Source organism: Myotis yumanensis, unplaced genomic scaffold (genome assembly GCF_028538775.1).
Source record: "Myotis yumanensis isolate MYYU_CA2020_CCGP unplaced genomic scaffold, mMyoYum1.0.hap1 SCAF_2, whole genome shotgun sequence".
Taxonomy (NCBI): Eukaryota; Metazoa; Chordata; class Mammalia; order Chiroptera; family Vespertilionidae; genus Myotis; species Myotis yumanensis.
The window spans coordinates 30,119,268-30,137,271 of NW_027223753.1; the positions used below are offsets into that span (position 1 = coordinate 30,119,268).

The 18,004-nt window shown below is 56.0% G+C and overlaps 2 protein-coding genes across 2 annotated transcripts; one reads left to right on the top strand and one right to left on the bottom strand.

Moving 5' to 3' along the window:
* Positions 1-7,104: 7,104 nt before the first annotated feature.
* On the top strand, positions 7,105-9,531 carry GUCA2A (guanylate cyclase activator 2A). The gene is made up of 3 exons (XM_070403289.1): positions 7,105-7,211; positions 8,810-8,996; positions 9,283-9,531. Exons 1-3 carry the CDS (start codon positions 7,137-7,139, stop codon positions 9,345-9,347), a joined length of 327 nt encoding a protein of 108 aa, XP_070259390.1. The 5' UTR covers positions 7,105-7,136; the 3' UTR covers positions 9,348-9,531.
* A 4,745-nt stretch (positions 9,532-14,276) lies between these two features.
* On the bottom strand, positions 14,277-16,750 carry GUCA2B (guanylate cyclase activator 2B). Its single transcript, XM_070403290.1, has 3 exons — positions 16,610-16,750; positions 15,338-15,524; positions 14,277-14,579 (listed from the first exon to the last, which is right to left on the bottom strand). The coding sequence occupies exons 1-3, from the start codon at positions 16,697-16,699 to the stop codon at positions 14,515-14,517; spliced, it is 342 nt and encodes a 113-aa protein (XP_070259391.1). The 5' UTR covers positions 16,700-16,750; the 3' UTR covers positions 14,277-14,514.
* Between the last annotated feature and the right edge of the window lie 1,254 nt (positions 16,751-18,004).

The following is an 18,004-nucleotide window of genomic DNA, read 5'->3' on the forward strand; positions in this document are numbered from 1 at the left end:
TACCTCCACACTCTTAACTGTCCTGTGAGACTGGTGTTATTATTTGCCTTTTACTGCTGGCCGTTACCATGCAAAGAGGTAAAGTCATTTGCCCAAGGTGACAGCCATTGAGAGGTTGCCAAGATGGCAGGCGCCCAGGTCTGCCTCCCTCGGTCTGCTCTTCCCACTGAGGCATATCCCTTCTACAACACTCCCCGGTTGCCCTTGACCTCCCTCAGGGCCAGTTACCACAGCCCATCCCACCCCACCCTTCCCCAGCACGGGCCTGAGCTGACGTCATTGTGGGTGAATGGCACCCCTCACAACACCGCTCCCACGAGGCTGAAGAGACAACTTCCTCTTGCAGACAATGGCAATAAAGACACGTGAGGACACTTCCCACCCTTCCCTGCCTGAGTGACGCTCACAGGCGGAGGCCTCCTGGGAACAGTCCTCGGGGTCCGTGTGAGAGTGAGTACATGCGCTGTGACTGGTGTGTATTTGTAAGTCAGGGTCACTGCCCGTGGTTGTGGGACTGTCTGATTGTGTCCATGAGGCGTGGTGTACATATGTGTGAGTCCTTGCATGTGTGTGCTTGTGCGATCATGTGTCTGTGTCTGGTATGTGACTGTGTGCCTTCATGTCTCTGTGTGTTCATAAGCTACACACAGGAGACAAGTATGCTGCCCAAGGGAGCAAGATGACTCCTCACTTAACCCCAGGCTTCCTCCTCCCCTCTGCTCCTATTCGCCATTCCGACCTCCCAGGGGCCCAGGTTCCTGAGACACTTGCTGGGATAGAGCTGGGTTTCTAGGCGCTGTCAGGGTTAGGCCCTGCGAGTGAGAATCGTACAGATGCATTCTCCTTTCCACCACACCCCTGCCTTGCTCCTGTCCCTGCCACTGTAGCCCTTTGGATCCTGATCTACAACGCCTCCTAACCCCCAGGCAGCTCCTACTCTGTCCACCCAAAACTCCTCGGCCAGGCCAGCAGCTGGTCCATTGTGAGCTGCCGGCCTGTGGGTGAGCATGTGCCCTGCAGGCCCCAAAGGCCAGAATAATACACTAGGCAATGAAAGAACACAGGCTGCAGTCAGAAGAACCCAGCAGGGGTTCTCAACCTGTGGGTCGCGACCCCTTTGGCGGTCTAACGACCCTTTCACAGGGGTCGCCTAAGACCATCCTGCATATCAGATATTTACATTATGATTCATAACAGTAGCAACATTACAGTTAGGAAGTAGCAACGAAAATAATTTTATGGTTGGGTCACAACATGAGGAGCTGTATTTAAAGGGCCAGAAGGTTGAGAACCACTGACCTAGAATTTCATCTGGGCAAGACATTGTCCTCTGAAGCCTCCACTGCCTCATTTGTAAGTGGGATGAGATGCCTTATATCAAAGTGCTGATGAGGGGGTCAGCGGTCAGCCAGACCGCAGCCAGGGCCCCGCACTGCTTAGGCCCGAAGGACTGGTCTTCCGGCTCTGTCCACCTCCCTCCTTCTCTTTTCTCCCACGTGCCACCTGCTACCAGGACCAGCTGATTCTCTTGCACACCATCCTTCCAATCACCCCCTCCCAGCGCACTGTCAGGGGCAGAGCACCCACTCCCCCTGGGCAGCAGCCATACCCACACAGTCACTCTCCACACCACGTGGGTGGTGCTCTTTCTAAATCACAGCCCTTCTCCCGATCTCCCTGCTCTGAAAGTCCCATGGCTTCCTGCTGCCCCTGTTTAGGGGCAAACACCTGAGCCTGGCATGCAAAGCTCCTTCTCTGTCACTCACCACAGCACCTCTTGGCACACTCCCTTCTTCAGCCCGCCCAGCCTCCCTTCCTCTGTGCTTCCTGTGGCCAGGCCTTGGCCCTTCAGCCCCATCTCTGTGGATCCAAATCTTCCCATCATTTGAGGCCCAGTTCAAACGCTACCCCCACCTCATCTATCAAGCGTTATTGAAACTGGCTGCAGAGGGACCCTCTCTCCTGGCTCCCAGCAAACTCCCCATGGAGCCCCATGGACTCTGCCCATGGTCTACCCTCCTCCTTCTAGAGCCGTGTTTGGCAAACCGTGGCTCTCGAGCCGCATGCAGCTCTTTGGTCCCTTCAGTGTGGCTCTTCCACAAAATACCACATGCGGGCGCGCACATACAGTGCAATTGAAACTTCGTGGCCCATGCGCAGAAGTCAGTATTTTGTGGAAGAGCCACACTGAAGGGGCCAAAGAGCCGCATGTGGCTCGCGAGCCGTGGTTTGCCGACCTCTGCTCTAGAGCAGTGGTGCTCAACCTTGGCTGCACATTAGAATCACAGGAATCTTTTTAAAATCCTGATTTCTGAAAAGATTCCCAGGTGATTCTAATGTGCAGCCAAGGTTGAGAACCACTGCTCTCTATGGGCTCTGGGGCGCGTGGCGGGAGCTCAGCTGTGTCTCTTTCCTTCCCTGCCAGCCTCCAGGTGTGGGAGGTTGTCTCTGGCCAAGGCCCAGAGCAGGATGGGGTGGGGAGGTGGGGAGCAGGTGGCGAATGGAGCTCCCCACAGCTTCGTCCCGGCCAGGCCACGTGAGATGACACTGCCGAGCAAACAACGGGACACACCCTCGGTCCACTCCCCAACGGTCCTGGGAGTGTCAGAGGAAGGAGCCCGCTCACCCCAGGGCCCCGGGAGGTGGGGGAGCCCTGCACCCCAGCCTGGCTCATGCCAGAGGCTTCCGATTCTAACTCAGCCTCTTGCTTTCTGCGTGACACTGGCACCCTATGCAGAGGCCTGGGTCCCCTCCTGTGTCGTGGGCATCGCTGACCAGTGCTACTCCTCTCTTCTTCTCCTTCCCTAACGCTGGGAGCTGGGCCCTGGAGACCGTGCCGGGGGTGTGGGCTGAGGGGAAGCTTTTCTGTGACGTTTGTGAGAACTCGCTTCTGTTCTGGATTCACAGCTTTGAGACCTCAGCCGCCACCAAGCGCCCCAGGCAATGAGTCTGAAAGTTGTGCCTCCCCCTCGGGGAAGGCAGGCCCATGCTGGTGTCCACATTTCCCTCCTGCTGGCTGGGGGCCCTGGTGCAGTGTTCCCCCAATGCAACTGTGCAGGGCCCCTCCGTGTGCGCCCTGCGGAAAACCATGGTCTCCTAGCCTTTCTCTGGGCCTCAGTGAGGAAGGTTTTCTGGACAATCTGAAGTCCACACTGAGGTGTTATTGCTCCATTTTTCAGATGCAGAAACCGAAGCTTGGAAAGGTCACACAGCTGTTCACTGACGAAGCTGGACTCGAACCCAGGGCTGCCTGGCTCCAACAGCACCCCCTGTCTCAGCTCTTCTTCCTGGCTCCCCCCTGGGAGTCCTGGTTGAGGGTGAGCAGGGGCCTGATCATGAAGGGCCTGGAATTCAGGTTTCTTCTGAAGGTTCAGGCAGCAGGATGTGTTTTCAGATGGGGAGGCAGGTGGCAGGGGTAGCACAGCCAGAAGGCTATGGAGGAGTAAGAGTTTGCCAGAAGAGGTGGCCTTGGATGTGGGAAGCCCAAAGGACACAGACCCACCTGCTACCAATAGGGAATGAAGACAGGTGGGGGAACGCTGGGGACCAATGCCTCAGAGTTCAGGTGTGAGCGGAAGGGGGGGGGGGGGGGGCGGGAGGGGGGAGGGGAAGGGGCAGGAAGCCTGGGGTACTGGGAGGACCCCAAGTCCAGGGCCCAGCAGCTTCATTGCAGAGGAGGAGGGAGAGGGCCTGAATTCATACCTGGGCACAGGCCAGGCCGGGGTTTCAGGGAGCAAGGGAAGGGGAGTTGTTCCCATTTCCCAGGTGGATGTCAGGGCCAGGGTTGGGTAGGGCGGGCCCCAAAGGGCTGAGGCCCAGGTGCCACTTCCTCTTTCCCACGGTGTGGATTCCCGTGGCACCCACTCCACCCCTGCCTTGCGCCAGGTCAGCCCTGGCCAAGGCTCTGGGGAAGAAGAGGCTTCAGGCACCAAAGCCCCTGCCTGTATCCCCAACCTGCCGCCTTAGGAGAGGTAAGACGGACAAATCAAGCCAGCCAGGAACAGGATCCTTCAGCCCCACCCTTCATGCAAAACCCAGTCCCAGCTCTGCTCGAGCCCACACGTAGCCCCAGATCCAACCCTCACCATACACTCAACCAGCCACACTGCCAACTTCATCTGCACACTCAGCTCAGCCTCAACCCGACCAAGGAACCTAGCCCAGTGGTCGGCAAACCGCAGCTCACGAGCCACGTGCGGCTCTTTGGCCCCTTGAGTGTGGCTCTTCCACAAAATACTGACTTCTGTGCATGGGCCACGAAGTTTCAATCGCACTGTACGTGCGCACCCACACGTGGTATTTTGTGGAAGAGCCACACTCAAGGGGCCAAAGAGCCACATGTGCCTCGCGAGCTGCGGTTTGCCGACCACGGACCTAGCCTAACCCCAAAGCTCCAAGTTAATTATAATCCCCACGGCAACCCAATCCTAACCACCCCCCTGGTTCTAAACCTAACCCTGACACTTCGCCACCCCAACCTCCGCTTCATTCCAAACCTGACCCTAACCACACCTGGACTTGAATCCTAACTTGAACTCCTATTACCCACTGCTACGACATCTTCCCTAACCTGTAACCTCAGGCTGATCTAACCCAGCTTTCACCTGCTCAACTCCACCCCACCCCACCCCCAGCCCCAGCAGCACCTTCAGCTGCACTCCTGATCTGTGCCTGGTGCTTACCTCCATCCCAATTGAAATAAATGCTACCTGTAGGCATATCTCTAGCCTCACCTTCAACCTAAATTCCATCCACAACCCTGATGTTCTCTACCCCCCCTTCCCCCAGGGCTCACTCCCACCAGCTCTCAGCTAGCACCAGCCACCACATGGGTGCACTGGATGTGTAGACCTTAGTGTAAACACATACACATTCATCAGCATGCACATGTACAACTGGCTTAGTGTCCATACACACACCTCAGTACACACACACCCACACCCACACCAGAAAGGGGAGGAAGGCCAGTCCAGCTCTGAGAGGGACCTAGGAAGGCAGTTAGAACAGGTGTTTCCTGCCCCTTTGTAGTTCCCTTCTGGTCAGGATCTGCCCCCTCCAATTCCTCCTTCAATATTGACTCTCCACACCCAGGGATTTCCGTACTCCCAGCCCCCGCTCAGGGCCCCTTACTGGCTTCTGGATAGGTTTGTTTGTAGATTAGAGACATGGAGCTCCCGGGACCTCCCTTCCTCCCTGTCCTGGGGCCCTGCTCCCAATAGAACACAATGAACACACACTATGCTAGTCCTCATGGGGGTCAGAGTCTACAGGGGCAGACACACATAGCCAGGTACTCTCACTCAGCAAGATCCCCCATAGGGGAATGTACTTGGTCCTATGGAGACAAAGAGAAGTAGTTTAGCTGAGGACGCAGTGGGGATTATTTGACCTGGGCCTTATAGTTTGAGTAGGAGTTCACCTGGGAACAAGAAAGGAAAAGTCTTCCAGGCGGATGGAACAGCGTGTTCCACAGTAGGGAAGCATGCTCAGGAAAGGCCAGGGTGGGGAGGTTAGGCTGGGCTAGTTGGGGGAGGTGGAGCAGAATGGGAGTGCAACATGGGGGATGGTCAGCAGGTAGAAACAGCAGGATGGGGGAGGAGGTTGGGGAATCAGGGGGAAAGGTAATTGGGAGGGAGAGGGAAGGAGCTCATCCTATAGAATAAAGAGGTAATATGCAAATTGACCCTCACTCTGTCATGCCCTCACAAGATGGCTGCATCCACAGTGGAGAGGGGGTTCCTGTAACGAGCGATCAGCAGGGACCTGAGGCTGCACCCCCCCATGGGGCTTGACGGGAGCCCTGAGGCTGTGCCCCCCGCCCGGTGGGGCTTGACATGGGACCTCAGGCCATGTCCCCCACCCAGCGGGGCTTGACAGGGGACCTGAGGCTGCGCCCCCTACCAGGCAGGGCTTGACAGGGTTGGGGCCGGCTGGGTCTGGGTCTCACTCGATTTTGAGGTGCATGTGGGTGAGTGGGGACTTGACTCTGGGTCCCATGGTGCGCCCCTGACTCTAACAGGAGGAAGATTTCCATATACATTTTACTAATTTTCTTTCATCTCAGACACTTCTATTATAGAGAAAGGGCAAATAGCAATATTAAAATATTTCCTTTAATTAATTCCCTTTTAACGTGCATGAATTTCGTGCACTGGGCCACTAGTTTAAAGATAATCTGAGGCTGAAGGATGGGCAGGACAGTGGGATCAGCACAAATGAGGACAGACTGTGGCTCAGATGGGCAGGTCACTAGAGAGGCCAATGGGGACCAGAAGTGGATGCTGCTATTGACAAAAATAACCCCATGAGGCAGGTATTATTATTAGTCCCCATAGAGGACACAAAGGGACACTGAGGCTCAGAGAGGGGAAACAATTTTCCCAAGTTCACACACATTGAAGCTGGGCAGTAGGTAAGGCTTGAACTAGGCCTGTGGGCTGGCAGAGCTGAGTCCTTCCTCCAAGTCATAGTGGCCACACCTAGTACCTGCCTTGCTCGAAAGCCTCATCTCTCAGCATGTGAAGCCTCCTCCAAACTCCCTTCCCCCACCCACCCCCACCCCCCCAGGCTGAATGACTCCATTTCCCTGAATATTCCAGGCCTAGTTCACCTCAGCTGTCATAAATGTAGCATCTTCTGTAAGAAATGCCTTTACCCCCCACCCCTTCTTTAAGAAAGTGTTCACCCATTCTCCAGAACTGGGCACTAGCATGCCCTTCTTTGGGAAACCTTCCTGAACTGCTCTTCACCTGGACTGGGGGAGGTGCCCCCTCATTCCCCACCCGACCCCTCTCCTACCTCCCTGATCACCCAGCATTGCCACTGTCTGGGACCCCTCCTACAGATCCGGCCCAGCATAGGGCCTGGCCCAGAGCAGTTGCCAGTGAGTGTATGTGGTTGGTGAATGAATGCAGGACCCAGCTGGCTGTGGGTCAAAAATGAGTGCCCAGGAAGGGAACTGATCTCTTATCTGCCAGGGCTGTCTTGAGCCTTAGTTGATTAGGCCTTAATTTACAGGTGAGCAGATGAGACTGCCAAAAGTTCCTGGGTTACTCAGTAACCCTGCCTTCTTTAAAAGCCCCACTGTTTTCCTTTGACATCCAGAACCAGCCACTCCTCTCTCGGGCACTTCAGCCATGAACACCTTCCCGCTCGCCGCACTGTGCCTCCTGGGAACCTGGGCTGCCCTGGCGGGGGGAGTCACTGTGCAGGTAAGTCCTGTCCCTACCCTGGTCCAGCCGGCTCTCTAACCCAGTGCACAGGGCCTGGGCCCTGAGAGAGCACCCCCTCTTTGGAGCTGGATTTGTTACCAGAAAGGGGACCAGGCAGGGAGCACGTCTGCCTCAGGCCAGCCTGCAGTATGTGGGTTCTTGACTTTGTTCGGGAAAGATTTCATAAGCGAGACCAGGTGATTTTGAGAATATGTTTATTTAAGTTGGGGACAGTGAAACAAGGAAGGGCTTAGGGTAGAAGAAGCAACAGGAGACTAGGTGGGTGGCTTTGGCTCCCTAGAAATGTTATAGGAAAGAAGTGAGCCAAGTTGAGGCTGCTGTCCGCTCCCTGGAGAGTCAGAGGAAAGGGGACCCCGGAGGTAGGTTCAGGGGGTTAGCCCAGGACGAGCTGCCGCTGCCCATTGCTCCCCTGGTTGCAAGTCTCGTGGGGACCCTTAGAGTTTAGGAGACACATCCCTGCAGGGAGGGGCAGGGGGTGCCCAGGGGAGGGAAAAGCTGGGACCTTTGTTTTGAGGGCTTTAAAGGCTGGGAGTTTAGAAGAGTCTTAGGGGAGGATCTCAACAGAATATTCATCAGCTTTTCCAGGTGTATCCATTTAGGGTCTTGGTCTCCACTGATTGGTCAGCGCCAGGCAGGGGGTCATTAGTCATTGCAGCTGGTCCTGGAGTCACCAGCACTAGTTTTGCTGCTTTTCTGGGCCTAGAGCTGAAATACCACGGAGGCCTAGATGTTATCTCTAGGGGGGAAAGGTCAGGGAAAGGGCAGGCATGACCAGTGATAGGCCAGAGGCGGGAAGACCCCCCTGGGGGGCCAGGTCTGGTTCCAGTTTTGCCCATTGCTAGGGCCCCCTGGTGACCGTCTGTATCTGGCTGTGAATTGCACCACTCATTTGTTCAGTTATATCGGTTCCCAATTCCACTTGCCAAGGAATTCTCCTGGCTTCTTACTAGCCTGCCTCAGATTCAATTCCAGACCTTACTTCTCAGTCCTGTACTCAGCCTGAGCACCGGCCTGCGTCTCAGGACTCACATGGTCACCCCGAGGATGAATGCCAGAGGCAAGCCGTCTGGCACCCCGCAGGGGCCCCCCTCTGTCACAGCCAGGCTTCGGGAGGCCTTTTATTGCTTCTCAAACATCAGCCAGGCTGCAGGCTGGAGCTGGGGGCCAGGTGAGCAGCCCACGTGGCAGTCAGGCGGAGGTGAAAAGAGCCAGGGCTTGGCCACGTGGAACCTGGCCCGGTCCCAACTCGGTACCTCTCCGTAAAAATCAGCACAGTGGCTCCCACGTACCGGGCACCTGTTGTGTCCCTGACACATCACATCCATTCTTTCCGTTCCTCATAACAGGCAGGACCTAAGGGCCTGTCCTTGGCCACAAAGCAAAACCAGGGTCCCAGCCCACGGTCTGGCTCTAAGGCCCGAGCTCTGACTACCTCATGTTGCCCTGAGAGGAGGGTCTGGTTCCCAGGGGCCACAAACACTGCTTGAGCCGCTGGGGCTGGAGAGGGGCCAGTCCTGGAGGAAACAGTCAGGAGCAGGCTGCAGCTTGGCCTCATGCTCTGGACATGTCTCTCTCAGGATGGAAAGTTCTCCTTTTCTCTGGAGTCCGTGAAGAAGCTCAAGGGCCTCCGGGAGCCCAGCATCGACAGCGGAGTGCAGTTTGATGGACCTGTGGCTCCCGGCCTCTGTAGCTCTACTGAGTTTCCTGCAGAACTCAAGCCTGTCTGCCAGGAGCCCAACGCCAATGAGATCCTGGGGAGGCTGGGTGAGTAGCCTCCTGTCTGTCGGGTGGGGCTTAGGAATTCCCTGATTGGTGGCACTTGAAGGAGAGAAATGCTCTGATTGGTGGGATTCAGAGGGGGGCTCTGCTCTGATTGGCTGGTTTGAGCGGTACCTGTCCTGGTTTGAGGCAGAAAGTCCAATGGTCACAGGGGGCAGGCCTGGGTTTCTCCCGGGAGCTGGGTGGCAGATGTCCTAGCTCTGGCTCAAAGGAGGGCGGGGGCTTTGGGGAAGAGCAGCTGGTGCTCATGGGCCCCATCTCTCCTGTCCAGAGGTCATCGCTGAGGACCCGAGCACGTGTGAGCTCTGTGCCTACGCCGCCTGTGCTGGATGCTAGGACAGCAGGAGCTCGCTGTCCCTCCCCCGCAGAACGCTCCCACTCCTGCCATCTTTATCTACCCTGCCCCCAATGGAGGACCAAGGAGAGAGCAGCCTGGGGAGACCCAGCCCCTGACCCCATCAGAGCTGCCAGCTGCTGGCTGCTTCTCCAACCTGCCTCTAATAAACCAGATTCCAGAGTACTCCTGGCGTTGATTTCATTCATTCCTCATCTCTCAGTCTACGTATCTCTCAGCTTCATGAATGCCTACCTGCCCTCGCAAGTTGAGGGCCTTGAGTGCTAAGTGCAAGGGCCCCGCTCTCCCTGAACCGAGGGACCTGACTCTCCAGACCACCAAAGTCACTAAGCCACATGTGCGCACAGGGTACAGGGATCTATGGCACTGGCCCCGAGCTCTGGAGTATTCAAGGTGCCTCAGGATCTGGCCCCCTCTGACCACTTCAGCGTTGCTTCCTGCCTCCCCCCCCCCACTCCCCTGCCCACACCCCAAGTCACAGCTCTCAGCATTTCCTCTGCCCCCTCACCTCTGCATGGCTCCTCTCCCCACACCCCTGCCCAGGTCCCACTCAGGCCCCACCGTTCCACTCCCAGGGCCTCTACTCAGGAGCCTATGCCCGCCCTCCCAGGAGGGGTCTTCATGCTCCCACTCTGCCCTTGGGGCTCCCTAGGCACCTTGGTCACCCACACCGCTTGCACAGCTCTGGCCACCCTGAGGTGCAATGGCTTCTGTGCCTGGGGAAGTCTCTGCTCCCCAGAGGGTGTGAGGCCCACCACCTGGATGGTTGCGTGAGAATGTAACAGCAGGGAAAAGCAAGAGCCACAGGCTTCCAGTCCCAGGTCTTCCACGCGCTGTGCGATGTTAGGAAAGTAGCTTTTCCTCTCTGTGTCAGTCTCCTCCTCTGTAAAACTGGATGGTGAGAGCACCTGCCTCCCAGGCCAGGGGCAGTGCTGCATGCAAATGCGTGTGTATGATGTATGTAAAGTTCAGGCTATATGCAAACATAACAACTCCATAAACGGTAGACACAAATCAACCAAAGAAAGGGAACCAGGGTCAAGCTGAGCATGGTTCAGGCAGGGGTGAGGAGGTGAGGCGCAGAAGGAGGTCGAGGGAAGGAGGAAAGAGGAGGCCACCTTCTTGGGTCCTTCTTGGGGAGAAGGGTGGAGGGGAACTGGGTGGCCCGAGCAGGGTTCCCTGGGCTGCACAACTGAGAGAATGATGTCCTCAAAGTCAGGGAAGGCTTTGTGAAGGGGGGGGAGGCAGGCATTTGCATCAGCCCTTGGGATTTGCATTGGGACGGATAGAATTTCAAAGCCTGTGTGGAGATGGGGGGCAGAGGGCATTCCAGAAGGTGGGGTTGGTGCACACACACACAGAAGCAGGAAGGGCCAAGGCACTGGAACGGCTCATCTGGGTGAAACCAGGGGTCCTGATTTCTGTTACAGTATGATTTCTGTTGACTATGTACTCCAACACTCTTCAGTTTCTTCACAGCCTGCCCTGTAAGCCTTAGTGAGTCCTTCCCCTACTAGTCATCAACCCCCTGAGGCAGCCAGAAACAATGGCACAGCCTTCACTGAAGGTCACAAGGTATGGGTTTCTGTTAAGCCAGCGGTTCTCAACCTGTGGGTCGCGACCCCTTTGGGGGTCGAACGACCCTTTCACAGGGGTCCCCTAAGACCATCGGAAAACACATATATAATTACATGTTGTTTTTGTGATGAATCACTATGCTTTCATTATGTTCAATTTGTAACAATGAAAATACATCCTGCATATCAGATATTTACATTACGATTCATAACAGTAGCAAAATTACAGTTATGAAGTAGCAACGAAAATAATTTTATGGTTGGGGGTCACCACAACATGTGGAACTGTATTAAAGGATCACGGCATTAGGAAGGTTGAGAACCACTGTGTTAAGCTAAAGATAATATCTTGACCTGAGTTTCAGCTCCTGTGCCCTAAGGCGGGATGACCCCCTGGCTACTTTCCTACGAAACTGGACAGAGGGATGCCAGAGTAGACCTCAGGGAGGGTCTGTACAGCTCTGAACCCGGAGCCCATGGTGCCTTGTGATTCGCCCTATACAATCTGTAACCTACACGTCATCGGGGAGTTTGGGCTTCTGAGCACTAGCTTCCTGTCCTCCGGGGTGGCACCATTCACAATAACATAGCCACACGCATTTCTCCACTGCAGCTGTTGGTGGTCAGTGTTTGGCTCTGCTGGCGCTGGGTGGCCCGGGAGGCACAGGGGCTGAGTTTGAGCCTGAGCGTGTCACTTACAAGGTGCGCACCCCTCTCTGAGCCTTGGTTTCCTCAACCACAAATGGAGAGAGCAGACCCTGCCTCCCAGGTTGCAGGGGCATTTGATGAGCCCTTAGTAGGATCATTTAATGCTCCCACTCTGGAGCCTGCGCTCTGGGTGTGAGGCCTGGCGCTGCCTGTTCCCAGCTGCGAGACTCAGGGCAGGTCACTTAGCCCGTTTCCTCCTTTTCTTCATCTGTAAACTGGGGATGACAAAGTCGGGGAGAGAGGAGAGGTTCCACGTTTAGAGCTTTAAGAAGTGAGTTGTTTGCAAGCCTTACTTTTTACCCCTAAATAAATGTGGTTGAGTGAAGATTAAATGAGATGATACAGGAAAAGCTGTTAAAGCTCCCCCCGCCAGGCCCACAGTGAGCACTTGGTTGATGCTGCTGTTATTATTGTTGTTATTATTTCTGTGTGGGTGGCGCAGCCCTGTGACTGGCACAAAAAAGGTGCTTGGTCAGTGGCAGTTTCCTTCACGGCCTCCTCCCCAGGCAGATAGGAACCCAGAATAGCTGAAAGGATTGGTAGAGAGGAAACCACATGGCTCATGAGCTTCGTTTAGACTTGAGAGGCGGCCCTGGGGAGCCACGGAGGGTAAGGCTCGGGGGGGGGGGGGGGGGGTGGTGGTATGGAAAGCAGGGCAGGGAGGACGCTCCGGCCTGGTCTGGGGTAGTGTGCTAAACGCCCACCTCGAGTGATGGTAGAGATGAGAGCGGCCAGAGGGACGCCGGAGGCATTGCAAGGGCCCCAGCCAATCTGGCCCGTTGGGGAGGAAGGGAAAGGGGCTGGAGCTCTGGGGTTTGCGGCCTGGCAGGCTGGGAGACTACAGGACTCAGGAGCAGAACTGGGCAGTCAGGAGGGGTGGAATTCTGGCGGTGGATGGGGGGGGGGGGGGGAGGGTAGTTCATCCTGGCTTTGGCCCAGAGGTGGTTGGGGAATTGAGTTCAGAGGGCCCAGCTCCTCGGTACCGACCTTCCTCCTCTCTGACTGCCCCAGGCAAAAGCTGGGGAGGACCCCATGCTGAGGAAAGGCCCTGCTCCAGGGAATTCCCAGCTGGGCTCTGGCCTTGAGTTATGCCACCGAAGGCCACTGTGAGGGAGAATGTGGAGGCAGAGGGCCTGGGGGCCGGTGTCACAGGGAGACGCAACCTGGCATTTCAGAGCATGGATTCTGGCCCAGGCTTTGCGGGAAGAATCCTGCTTTACCACTTTGCTGAGCCTGGACTGGTCGTCTCGGAGCCCGGTGTCCTTCTTTGTAAAGTGGAGTACCTGCTTCGTTAGACTGCTGTGAGGCTTAGTGCGCTAATACGTGCCAAGGGTTTAGAATAGTGCCTAGGTGCTGGGGTCCAATCCCAGTGGGTCCAGGGGTCCCCAAAGGTGTGGACGGAGTCGGCGAAGAAGGAATGACACGAAGACAGCCTTCAGTTGATCAGCAGCCTAGTCAGGACCTCTAGCCAGGCTCTCCAGCCAAAGTTCTGGTCGGAGTTCTGGTTAGGAACTGGTTAGGAACTGATGAGGATCTGATGAGGATCTGATGAGGATCTGATGTTTATTGTCTTGTTACATCCGTATTTATACCAGCCGATTTTAATCCTGTCAATTTCTATTACAAAGGTTAGGGCGTTTCTTATCTCCATTCCAGGGAGTAAAGATTATGTAGCTTAACTACCCGCCTGGCACTTAATTAAGGGGTTGTATCCCCTCCCTAACCTCAGGGAAAAATCCCCACCTGGGGAAACAACCTTTCTCAGAGAGGTGACCTTGGTTAAAACACATGGCACTAAGGAGAGCAAACATATTAAGAACAATATGCTATATATGCCAGGTCCCTTGAAACATATGCTGTGCAGATGTTTCTTTCCTGCAGTGACTGTGTCAAGCAGCAAGGATGGACCGGCTTCCGGCACCTAGGCCAAGGGTGGGCAAACTTTTTGACTCGAGGGCCACAATGGGTTCTTAAACTGGACCGGAGGGCCGGAACAAAAGCATGGATGGCGTGTTTGTGTGAACTAATATAAATTCAAAGTAAACATCATTACATAAAAGGGTATGGTCTTTTTTTTTTTTAGTTTTATTCATTTCAAACGGGCCGGATCCGGCCCTCGGGCCATAGTTTGCCCACGGCTGGCCTAGGCTGTAGCAAACGCGCAATAAACGGTGGCTATTGTGATTAATATTCTCTGGGGCTGGGGGCACCGGAGGTGAAAGGGAAGGGCCATCTTCTCAGGCACCATGAGCACGTGGTCAGCTTGATGATGGGCCTGGGAGGGGGCACCACGGGACCCTTCCTCCACCCACTCCTGTCCCAGTGAAGAAAGGGAGCTCCCCCCACCCCCATCAGGAGCACAGAGCTCTGGCCCTGCAGCCAGGCCAGGCCTTGAGCTCAGCTTGGGGTACGTGAGTCTGGGTGCTCTGTGGACCTTGGGCGCCTTGTTTCCCGCCCTGAGCTCACCCCCTTCTATCCCGACCAGGACGTAGTGAACCGACTCCTTGGGTGCTGGAAGCCTGGGGATTCCTAACTCTAGTCCACACACTGTCCTCAGCCCACCCGGCTCCCACGAAGCTCCTCCTAGGGCTCCTGGGGATGAACAAGTGGACTCTGATTCACGTGTGAGTGGAGAATCTTTATTCAGCAGCAGGGCTTTCTTAGGGGCCAAACTCTCCTCCAACGGCGAGTCACACTGCTCTGTGCCAGATCCAGCGGATTTGCCTGGGAGGGTGGCAATGACCGAGGTGGCCGGGGCACCGCCAGAGCTTGGGTGGGGGTGGGGGTGGGGGCTGCAAAGGCAGTGGTTGGGGGGGTGGTGGCGCGAGGTGTCCAGGGCTGGCACAGGATCTGCAGGGCCACCTCAGAGGCAGCCGGTACAGGCGGCATTCTCACACAGCTCACAGTGGTTGCTGGCAGCGATGGTCTCTGGGCAGGGGGAGAGAACCGGTCAGCTGAACATGAACCTGAAGCACCTGTGGTCCAGGGAGCTGCTGGCCAGGTGGCCAGAGAAGCCTGCTTAGAGGGCCGGCATCTTTCTCACAGGTGAAGAGCATGGCATTTTAGAAACGGAGTGAGCATCTTGGGCTTAAGTCCCGGGCCCTCTCCTTCCTTGCAGTGCCTGGGCAAGTCTCTTAAACTCTGTGCCTGGGTTTCCTGTCTCCTGAATGGACAGGAACGGCCTGACAGGGTGGCTGTGAGGAGAGGATGCAGGCACAGGACTGACAAGGACCTGGCACTAAATGCTAGCTGGTCACTACATGCTCCTGGCCAGCTCTGCTTCATCCCTTCCCTTTCAGCCTAGATGTCACCTCTTGGAAGCCCTTCAGACTCTTTATGCCACCCCAGGCACGAGTCACCCCTCCTCGTGTCCCGCTGTGCTCTCCATCGTCACTGCATCACAGTCAGGGCTCATGGGTCCCTTTCCCAGGGCCCTTCCCTCCCATCTGAGAAGTCTTTGATGTAGGATGACCAGTTGGTCCTGGTTGTTGGGAGCTCAGGGGCTTCCTCATGCCCGGCTTTTGGTGCCCAAACTGGGGAAGGGGTGTTGCGTATCTTGGATCGCCCTGTCCTCAGCCCCTGGGTACTTAATAGAAATAACATGAGGTGGAGGAACCTGAACCTGACCTGGGGTGCGGGGAGGAAGGGAACAAGGGCAGGAAGCTCCCAGGGGTGGGGACACTCACCCAAGGCTTTGAAGATGCTGGCGGCCTCCCTGGAGGCGCAGACGGGCTGGAGGTCCGGTGGCAGGGCCGAGTGGTAGCACGGGACGGGCAGGAGGCTCTGGGCCTGCAGGCGGGGGCTGAGCACCGACTGCCTCTCCAGGTCTCTCAGTTTCTTCACGGATTCTAGCTGGACCTGGAAGCCCTGGTACTGGGGAGGCGGAAAGAAACGGGAGGGCATCAAAACCTAGACTAGGAGTCCAGGACTCCTCAGACCCCCAGCCTTTCCTGTCCTCAGGGGAAGTACAAGATAGTGCCTGACATTTCACACCCCGGCCGCAGGGCCCCCGTCACTGCTAGATGAGGCCACAGCAAGGCTGTGTGTGGAGCACCGTGGTTCAAGACATGGGCTTTGGAGGCCAGTGGCCCCCAGTTCAAATCCCACCTCTTCCCGACCAGGTGCCTGTCTTCCCCACTCTGAGCCTCATCTGACAAATAGAGGTAACCATGTCCCCTCCTCCCCGGTGCCTGGTGCCCAGGGCACACTCTGTAACTGGGTGACCTCCCCTGAACTGACATGCCAAAATGATGGCAACCCCAAGCTGGCCAGGCTGCCAGCGGGGAGAGGGGGTGGAGGCTGTCTGGTACCCTCTACAGGGCCCTTTGTTCTTCTCATGGAGGCCCTGCCCAGCAGGAGTGGGAGGCACCCAAGCGCTACTCCCAGCCGTGCCCAGAGGCCAGCGGCATCCTGTCACACAGACAGGCCTGCTTCTGTGACTCTTTCCAGCCTCACAGACTGCTCCCCATGCTGTGCCCTCTGTCTGGGGCCGTCTGCGTCCTCCGTGCCTTGCTACCTCCTGCTCATCCTGCAATGTCAGCTCGAGTTACCTGCCAGGGAAACATGTCTGGTGCTTCTCCCCTGCACCCATGCAGGATGAACATGGGGAGCTGTGGAAGCCCATAGGGGTCTCCCCACCCACTTCAGGCATCTCAAGGACAGGCTCCAAGCCTTGTTCCATATTCTGCCCTCTGACCAGGATGGGCTGGCCTTCAGGGAGAGTCATGCCGAATAACAGCCGTTTATTATTATTGCTATTGTCACTATCACCATAGCCATAGGTATACCGGCTGCCCACACCCCCAGCTGTCCTAGTCCCTGGGCTGCGAATGTGTGTTGAGCTGAATCCTAGGCCCTGTGCCCCCCTGTATCCCATGAATTCCCAGCATCCTCGCCCCATCCCAACCTCCCACCATGGGAACCTTTAGTTAAAAGCCATTCTGGCTGGAAGGACTCACCTGGATGTAGACTGACTGTGTGTTCTGCAGGAGCACCAGGAGGACCAGAGTCACTCCAGACAGAAGCCCTGACATAGTCCTGCCACCCATCTTGCTCCCTCTGTACCTCACCACAGCCACCCACCCACCTGCTACCTGCTTCTCTGATTAGCAGCTTTTATGAGCCGTGTACTCTGGTCACTCATTAACTGGGAAGCCCGGGTGGGGCCGACACCTGCCCGACTTTGTGACCAGCCCAGAGTCCATTCTTAGGAAGGGTGTGAAGGCAGGGAGGCCAGGGCACGTGTGCGGGCTCTGTGGGCGGGCCTTGGACCACACCACTTTCCTCCGCTCCTTCCGAGGATACCTAGGAAGGTATCCTCGGAAGGAGCGAGTGAGATGATAGGGAGACCATCTTACAAACAGGGAAAGTGAGGCTCCAGAGTTAAAGTGACTTGCCCCACTCAGGTCACAGCACTGGTCAATGGCAAAGTGAGGACTCCACTCTCTTGGACCCAGGAGAGCCCATGGTTCTCTGGGCACAAGATGCTGGCTCAGGGAAGGTGGGCAGACACAGAACTTCTTGTGTCCCTAGACCCACATCTCTTCCATCCCCTCTTCCCAGCTCTATTTAAGGACCATCCTTCTGATCAGCCTGAGTCCAGGCCCTCAGCCTGCCGCTGCCTGCATCTCCCACGGCCTGGATGTCCTTAGGCTATGATTGACTCATCTCACCTGTCTCTGCCTTTCAGACGCCAGTAACCAGAGCCCGGCCTCGGAGACAGATTGACCCGGGTTCGAAGCCTGCGGCTGTGTGATCTTGGACAAGTCACATCAGCTCTGACTGAGCCTTAGTCTCCTCTTCCATCAAATGGGCGGAATGATGGAACCCACCGCGTGAGGTTGCTGTGAGAGTGACCGGGCCCACTTGAGCTCGCCCTCTTCTGGGTAATACCTGCCACAGCAGGGCCCTTAAGCTCACGGTTTGATTTCATGTCTGAAGGTTGCGTCAGGGACAAGAGAGTAAAGTCTGACAGTCTGTTCCATGTCAAACTACAGCGGGAAGTCCGGGGAGGGTTGGGGGGCGGGAAGGGGGGGTAAGAGATCAACCGAAGGACTTGTATGCATGCATATAAGCATAACCAATGGACACAAGACACTGGGGGGTAGGGGAGGCCAGGGGAAGGTCAAGGGGAGAAAAAAAAAAGGAGACATATGTAATACACTTTGTAATACTTTAAGCAATAAAAAAAGAGTAGATGACAAAAAAATTATATTCTCTTCCCCTCTATATCATAGAAGAGAAAATGCATGCACATGGTATTAGAAAGTATCACAAAGAAAAATTAAATAAACTATTTTCCATTTAAAAAAAAGAGAGAGAGAGTAAAGTCCAGAGGCATTATCACCACTGCC

Bases quoted from the DNA above. Each gene is read 5' to 3' on its own strand.
- GUCA2A (XM_070403289.1), top strand. From the start codon at position 7,137: ATGAACACCTTCCCGCTCGCCGCACTGTGCCTCCTGGGAACCTGGGCT. The intron at 7,212-8,809 runs GTAAGTCCTGTC...TGTCTCTCTCAG, and splicing joins CGGGGGGAGTCACTGTGCAG to GATGGAAAGTTCTCCTTTTC. The intron at 8,997-9,282 runs GTGAGTAGCCTC...TCTCCTGTCCAG, and splicing joins TGAGATCCTGGGGAGGCTGG to AGGTCATCGCTGAGGACCCG.
- GUCA2B (XM_070403290.1), bottom strand. From the start codon at position 16,699: ATGGGTGGCAGGACTATGTCAGGGCTTCTGTCTGGAGTGACTCTGGTC. The intron at 15,525-16,609 runs GTGAGTCCTTCC...CCGCCTCCCCAG, and splicing joins CACAGTCAGTCTACATCCAG to TACCAGGGCTTCCAGGTCCA. The intron at 14,580-15,337 runs GTGAGTGTCCCC...CCCCCTGCCCAG, and splicing joins CAGCATCTTCAAAGCCTTGG to AGACCATCGCTGCCAGCAAC.